Source organism: Phyllostomus discolor, chromosome 14, assembly GCF_004126475.2.
Source record: "Phyllostomus discolor isolate MPI-MPIP mPhyDis1 chromosome 14, mPhyDis1.pri.v3, whole genome shotgun sequence".
NCBI lineage: Eukaryota > Metazoa > Chordata > Mammalia > Chiroptera > Phyllostomidae > Phyllostomus > Phyllostomus discolor.
The window spans coordinates 2,338,404-2,346,286 of record NC_040916.2 but is presented as its reverse complement, the minus strand read 5'-3'; the positions used below and the strand labels follow the sequence as shown (position 1 = coordinate 2,346,286).

The window sequence follows — 7,883 nt, the reverse complement described above, 5'->3', positions numbered from 1 at the left end:
AGAAGAGCCATCAAGGCCTAGAACCCTTAGTGCCCTCCCTACCATAACCTGCAGGCCACCTTCACAACCTAATCAAATGATCCAAGCCATACCTGATGCTACAATGAGGTCACTTTAATTTTTCTTTTTGTATGAAATCGGAAATGCAACAGGAGGGAATCATACAGAGGAAATTGGACATAGACCCCTAAGGCCCACTCTTGGGGGGTACTAGGAAGGAGGGTCATGGGGGAGGGCTGGAGAGAGAACAGAGGCAGGTGGGACAGGGTGGGATTGTCTGGGAATGGAGGGAGGGAGGAAGGATCCAGGATCCCTGGAGCTGGGAGAGGGGCACCATCCCAGAGGACTAGGATATCAGGACAAATGGATCTGAGGAAGGGACATGAGTGTTGTCAGCAAAGGGGATCCCTACACACACCTGGAGTTGCAGAAGGACAAAAGGGAAAGCAGTAATCAGGGAGGAAGCAAGAGGGACTGGCTAGGGCCCCCCTTGCCCTACCCCAAAGTGCACAACTGGGCAATAAATAGTAATATTTATAAATAAATAAATAAATAAATAAATAAATAAATAAATATAATTGTAGAGCTAGGAGTTTGGTATGAGGGAGGAGCATATAAGTGTAGTGAGCTCCTTTCTTCTACACAGGTCTCAGGGCCCTTGCTCTACTACTGACCCTAGGCTCTAGTGAGCAGGTTGGGGCTCAGCTACATGGGTGGTGAGGGCAGAAAGCCTGGAGGTTGGGTAGGTGGAGTCTCTTCCATTGCTGAAGGCAGCTTAAAGAAGGAAAGAAAAGTAATAAAGACCCTATGGCCAGGAGAGCTGCACATTCCCAGAGGGCAATGATGGGGCACCCCCTGCATCTAAGGGAGGAACTGGTGTGGGTTTGCACATTTCCATGGTGGGCTTGGATGGAGAAAGCAGGTGTGAGATCTGGCCCACCCATTCCCTGGGATGGGAATGGGTGACATCATCCCCTACTGCAAGATCTAGGTTTCCTTTTCTCTAGCTCTACACCCAGGGAGAAAATTGGGACTGTAGAAGCAGGAGGGCACACAGAGGGGGCCAAATAGCACAGAGAGGGCAAGGCACTCACTACCAAGTAAGATCCAAGGTCTGCATCCTCAGAAACAAGACAGAAAACAAGATAGGAAGCCTTATTCCTTAATTTTAGCTACTGAGACTCACCTCACAGGTATTAGCTCCCCAGGCCCTTCTGCCAAACTAGACTGAGATCTTTGAGGAAGAAGCTCACTCCACTCTAAGCCCAGCCTACCCCCTTCCTGTTCTGATGCCCCTGCCCTAAAAGGGGCAGAAGCTGGAACAGGGTGGAAAGAAGATGGCTGTGTGTGTCTGGATCTCTGATAATTGGATGTGGGGTAGAAGAGGCAGTAGCCCATGAGAGAGCCAGTGGAGACCCATGTGTGGTGGGCTTAGTAAATCCAGCAAGGACTGTATACTGGCCTCCCAAGCAGACACTTCTAACAGTGGGGGCCCAACCACAAACTGCAGAAGGTGTCCATAACAGCCTTGGGATGCCTGGGTTGGTAATAGAAAGTTGCCTTCATGACCAGCTGGTGATGGGGCACTGTTCCTGGGCCCGGTGCCTGGGGGGCTCCATGTCAGGGTATAGGGCTCAGGGAAGAGGTGGCTGTTGTAGCCAGTTGGTGATGAGAAGGGACCTAGTCAGGCCCGGCAGGGGGTCACATCCAGGCTGCCTTCAGACATCCAGCACGTGGTTCAGGTAGGAAATGTAGCAGATGGCCAGACGCAGGATCTCAATTTTGGAGAGCTTCTTGTCGGGGGGCAGTGTGGGTAGCAGCTTGCGCAGCTCAGCGAAGGCTAGGTTGAAGGCCTCCACACGGATTCTCTCCCGCGTGGCATGGGCTGTACGGTATTTGGCTGTGGCCCGGCGCCTGCGCCGCCGTTCCTCCCGGCTCAAGTGCTGCAGGTCTTTCCTGCCAGGCTCTCCTGGCTCCAGGCCCCGGGTCTGGCCCCCTTCTAGACCCTTGGGCCCAGCCTGGTCAGGGCCCGCCATGCCCCCACAGTCGCTGAAGCCTGACTCTGGCTCTGAGTGGGTGGGGGGCAGATCCAGCTCCATCGTGTCTGAGTTGAGCATCATGATGGATGCTCCCTGCTCTGTGAGATCAGGATTCCCTCCCCACCTCTTCCCTCTGGGAGCCTGAAAACTGGTTGTGGGAAAGGCAGGAAGGGCCTGGGGTGGTAGGGTCTGCCACTGAGCTGAAGAAGTCAGAACCACTTCAGGGTTCCATGGTCAGGGTTCCAGTTGGGAGCCTGAAAGAGAGAAGAGGAAACTGATAGGGAGGAAGGAAGGACACAACAACTCAGAGATGAGGAGCGCATAAGGAAGGTTTGAGACAGACTTGGAGGAAGGAGGTATTATAAGTATAGGGGAAGAAGGACAGAAACAAGGGCAGGAAGTGGGGGGAGTAGCAGGATAGTTAGGCAGATGGGCACATTGTGAAGGAGTAATAGAAAAGATGGTAAGAAGGAAGAGAATACAGAAAGTGAGGTACAGGAAAGGAGGAGAAGTAATGAAGAGGACATGGCACAGGATAAACCATGCAAGAGGATTAAAGACCTAAAACTATATAGCTCCTAGAAGAAAACATGGAGGGAAGTTTCATGACATTGGATTTTGCAATTATTTCTTAGATATGACACCAAAAGCACACGTAACAAAAATAAAAATAGATAAGGACTACATCAAAATTAAAAACTTCTGTGTATCAAAGGCCACAGTCAACAGAATAACAAGGCAACCTACAGAATGGAGGAAAATATTTGCAAATCATCTATTTGATAAGGGCTTAAAATCCAGAATAATATAAAGAACTGTACCTCGGCCTTGGCTGGCATAGCTCAGTGGATTGAGCGTGGGCTGCGAACCAAAGCGTCGCAGGTTCGATTCCCAGGCAGGGTACATGCCTGGGTTGCAGGCCATAACCCCCAGCAACTGCACATTGATGTTTCTCTCCCTCTCTCTCTCTCTCTCTCTCTCTCTCTCTCTCTATCTCCCTCCCTTCCCTCTCTAAAAATAAATAAAATCTTAAAAAAAAAAGAACTGTACCTCAACAACAAAAGATCAAGTAACTTGATTAAAACATAGGCAAAGGACTTAAATAAACATTTCTCCAAAGACAATATATAAACAGCCAACAAATATATGAAAAGAAGATTAACATGATCACTCATTAGAGAAATGCAAATCAAAACCATGAGATATCACCTCACACCAATTAGGGTGTATGCTATCAAAAATACAGAAAATAACAAGTGTGAAGATGTAGAGAAATTGGGACACTTGTACCCCGTTAATGGGATTGTAAAATGGTGTGACCACTATTAAAAACAGTTTGGGTTGTTACCACATCCAAAAAACTGAAATCAGAAATCAGGATCTTGAAAAGGGAGGTATCTGCTAATGTAATGTTCATTCACAATTACGAAGATATGGTAACAACCCAAATATCCATTTGCAGGTGAATGGATAAGAAACCACATAAATGAACCTTGAGGACATTATGCTAAATGAAATAAGCCAGTCACAAAAAGACATATTGTATGATCTCACTCATATAAGGTATCTAAGCAGTCAATTTCACTACAACAGAAACTAGAATGGTGTGTCAGGAGCTGGGGGAGGCAGAAAGGGGAGGTACTGTCTCATGTGTGCAAGGTGAAAAATTATGGAGATCTGTTTCACTGCAATGTGAATATACTTAACATTATTGAACTGCACACTTAAAATGGTAAATTTTATGTTGTATTTTTTACCCCAATAAATTTGTTAAAGAAATGATAACAGAAAAAGAAAAAGAATTGAGCAACACGAAGCCACAGCTCTAAGAGAGATTGGCTGTGACTCTAAACTTTTACTAGTGATGGGGAGAACTGCAAGCCTTGGCCCTGTGATCCCCTCCCTCCCATGGCCCTTTTCCATCCTTGTGTGCATGGGGTGGGGGTGGGGAGGAGGCAGGAATAAATACACAGATTGCCCATTGTAGAGGGGACTGGGACATATGGAGCTCTGCCCAGCTGCCCCAGCTCAGTGACTACCAGCCCACACCTCACTCCCAAACGTGACCACCGCAGACACCAGATCCCACCAGCTTGTCTACTAGAGTCAGGGGAAGGTATCTCCTCTGGCTGTGATTCCCCTGCTCAGGACCAGCTCTTTCCTCTAGCTCTGAAGTCAATAACCTCAGACTTTCCTCTGGCCCTTCCTCTGCAAGGAAGGTTGGAGAAGGGGAATATAAGCAGCTTCGCACTTAGCACCCTCCCACAGCCTGAGGTCAGTTCATATGCAGCCTACAGAGGAGAATGTGGAAAACTTCTTGGGGCCACCATTATGGAGCTCACCTAAGGTTTGCTTGTCCATGGGACCAAAAGATGTCAGGGCAAGGCAGCAGGAACATGGCCTGGGAAGGCTAAGGAAAGGGCTCTGCTTATAGGGAGTGTTTAGCAGGAATTCACTGTGAGCTCAGCTGGACTTAACAGCCAGAAGCAGAAGCACTGAGGCTCCCTCACAGTCACCATCACCCCTTCCTAACCAACCTTGGTTCTTCTGCCTGACAGACACCCTCACAGGCATCAGGAACCCCCAAGCTTGCCCCACCCTACTGCATAGCAGACAGACTCAATTGCAGTGGACAAATAGTAACTATGCTCTGGGGGCAGGGGGCATCAATATTTGACTGGCAGGTACAATACAACCATAACACAAAACAGAAGGTGGTTAGTCCTGAAATTTAGAACACAGTCCATAGTCTGGGGTCCAGAGGAACAAGAGGGGATGGCAATAGTGTGGGAGGCGCCACAATCCACACCTTCTGGTACATGTTCAGTTCCCCAACTTCCCACCTCCATGCTTCAGGAGTCCAGCTGTGGAGTTCTAAAGACATCTCTCATCTAGCCTAATTCTCCCTCTGGCCAGTCCCCATGTCCCTGCATCCCTGATCACTTTGCCATGCCCTCTCTTCCCCTCTGTCAGCTCCCAACCTGACCCCTTCCCCATCTCCACCTGGCCCCACTGTCCTTCCCAGCTTCAGTCCTGGCAGCAGCTTCTGTTTACCCATCAAGTCCTCACTCCAAATCCACTTCTGGTCTCAAAGTTCCAGGCTCCAAGGATCAAAGAGAGCAGCAATTCCAAGCATCCAGGACATGACTTCCTGTCCCACTTCTGCCATCCCCAACCCGAATGAAGAGAGGTAGGCACAGGGAGAAGTAGGTAAGAGGGTGGGGCAGGGCAGAGAGACACAACACACTAGAGGGAGAAGTAAAGGGAGGCTCTGGGAGGGGACTTTAGCCAGAATGGGAGGGACATGCCCACCCCTCCCTAACCCGTGGTTCCCCTTTTACCTAGGAGGACCCTGTGAGGGGATCCAAGCTGGCAGGACAGGGGCAGCGCTGATAGCCCCAGTCTCTTCTGGCTGCTCAGAGCTCATCCATCTGCAAAGTTAGTGACCAGCTTTCTATAGCTCTCAGGGTCAGCATGGCGTGGCTGTACAGGCTCCAGGGCAGATGAGAGGGGTACACATGGTGGGAATATAGGACCCAGGCGGAAGGGGTGGGCTTGGTCAGGTACTGGGTCACCAGTACTCACACACAGGCAAACACACTCACAGACACATACACACCTGGGCTGGTTCAGCCCTATGTGTATATATATGGAGACACACACACACCCCTAGCTCTCCATTGGCTGGCCCAGGCTCCCCCCTCATCAATATTAAACAGGCAGGCCAGGCAGTCATTGGCAGAGGGACCTTGGAACCCCCCACTCCAGGAGCTGGGGGCGGGGGCTGGCCCTGGGGGGCGGGCAGGCAGTAGGGGAGCAGGGACATCTGTTCTCCATGCATATTTCATAAGAAAGAAATAGAGAGCTGGGGAAGGGGTGGGGCTGGGGCGAGAGCCAGGGCAGGATCACAGATGAACCCCTCAGTCTCCCACAACAGAGGCAGCAGGGACACAGACCCCCAGCAAGCTCAATTTTAGTGCCATGGTCCCATTCTAAGTCCCAGCATGACTTTGACAACTCCTTCCCATGTCTCCTTCTCCCTGGGAAGAAGGTTCTCCAAGGCACTAACAGGGAAATGTAGAAAGCACAAGTAGATGGTACAAAGATGCAGAAGAGGACCCGTGAGCCCTTGCCCTGGGGACAAGTCTCATCATCGTGGGACTCAATCACCCACACCTTCTTATTCCAGCCCCCATTCTCCCACCTACTCTATCACCTGGGGAAGCAGGATCAGATTCCTGACACAGATCCCATAAGGAGTTTTTCTATGCTGCCCAGCCCAACCTGATCCGCTGGGAACTAGGGGCTCCTAGGAGGAGTCAAGGCCAAAGGAACAAAGTGGAAGAGAAAGGAAAACCAGCATATGATGTACACTGGGGTAGGAGGGCAGGGCGGCCCCGGCAGGCTTCACATATGCTGGAGCATCTAATGAGCAATTAGAAAACTAGATACGAAATTATATGCAGCTTTGGCTGGTGTGGCTCAGTGGGTTGAGTGCCGGCCTGCGAAACAAAGGGTCACTGGTTCAATTCCCAGTCAGGGCACACGCCTGGGTTTCAGACCAGGGCCCCAGTTGGGGCTGCGTGAGAGGCGACCACACATTGATGTTTCTCTCCCTCTTTTTCTCCTTCCTTTCTCCCCTAAAAAAAATCTTTTTAAAAATTATATGCAAATGGGCATTAAGTTCATATCAATAGTTCAGCTGCTTCCAGTCTGTGTGTGCATGAGTATGAGTGTTTACATGCATGTATGTGTTGCAGGGTGGCAGGAGCAGGGACCAAGGGAAGCACAAACAACAGGCTAGGTGTCAGTACCTGTAGTTCTCTCCCCCATTCAGCTGTTGAAGGTTTTCATTGAACCTTTCCAAGTATCTAGAACAAACTATGGCTAGGAGGACTCCAGAGACAATGTGCTACAGTGAAGAAAGCCCTGTTGGCTGTGTGACCTCTGACAAACAACATAACATCTTGAGCCTCAACTGTTCTTTTCTGTAAAAATGAGGTTAACTCTCGCTGCTTCTTAAGTTGCCATGGAAATTAAGTGAGATAATGCAAGTGACAGGCCTAGACCTTAGTAGGACCAACCACATCTCCTGTTTAGGCTGTAGGAGGCATTTGCCATTTCCCTTGCTGATCAACCCTTTCTGGTTGAGACATTCCCTAAGGAAGTCCTGCAATTCCTCCCCAAGGTCCCCCACCCGTTCCCACTGCCAGGTCTGGGAGATGAGGTGCCAACTCCCACCTGGGCAGGCCCAGACAGGTGCCCAGGCACCAACAGATGGGCTGAGCTAGAGGGGAAAGGAGGCTTGAGGAGGGGGGTTGAGAGGGCAGGGGATCAGGTGGCATCTCAGTTCTTGCATCATCATTTCCATGGTGCTGATTAAAAACCAATCTCCACCTAATGAGCCCCCAGCAACAACAATTTTAGCTCCCCCACCCTCCTGCCCTTTCTGCCATCCAAAAAACTGGGAAACCGAGAGATATAAGCGAGTGTGCTATGAGGGAGAGGAGAGATACTGACAAATGGGAGATGGAAAGGAAGCAGACGAAATGAAGGGGGAGCTGTGGGGAGAGTGGGAGAGTGGGAAAGGGTGGGGGTGGGAAGGGCGGGGGGAGAAAGACAGAGAGACAGAGAGGTGACCAAACAGAATCATAAGAATCACTGAGTAACAAGCATGGAGAAGAATCGTCACAGGGAGATGGAGACATAGGGGAGATGTAGATAAAAAAGAGGGGAAGGGAACAGAATTCTCCCAGGTTGCCTAGGCTTTGCGGGAGACTCAGAGTTGCAAGATGTGAGTGGGGCAGGGACATAGGATGAAACCTGAAAAGAGGAGAGCATTAA

At 50.0% G+C, this 7,883-nt stretch overlaps 1 protein-coding gene across 1 annotated transcript; it reads right to left on the bottom strand.

Annotated features, from left to right (window-relative positions):
- Positions 1-897: 897 nt before the first annotated feature.
- Positions 898-5,675, bottom strand: NHLH1 (nescient helix-loop-helix 1). The gene is made up of 2 exons (XM_036015039.1): positions 5,381-5,675; positions 898-2,293 (listed from the first exon to the last, which is right to left on the bottom strand). The coding sequence occupies exon 2, from the start codon at positions 2,118-2,120 to the stop codon at positions 1,719-1,721; it is 402 nt and encodes a 133-aa protein (XP_035870932.1). The 5' UTR covers positions 2,121-2,293; positions 5,381-5,675; the 3' UTR covers positions 898-1,718.
- Positions 5,676-7,883: the final 2,208 nt, after the last annotated feature.

What these genes read in the sequence shown, in the direction of transcription:
- NHLH1 (XM_036015039.1), bottom strand. Translation starts at nt 2,120, where the DNA reads ATGATGCTCAACTCAGACACGATGGAGCTGGATCTGCCCCCCACCCAC.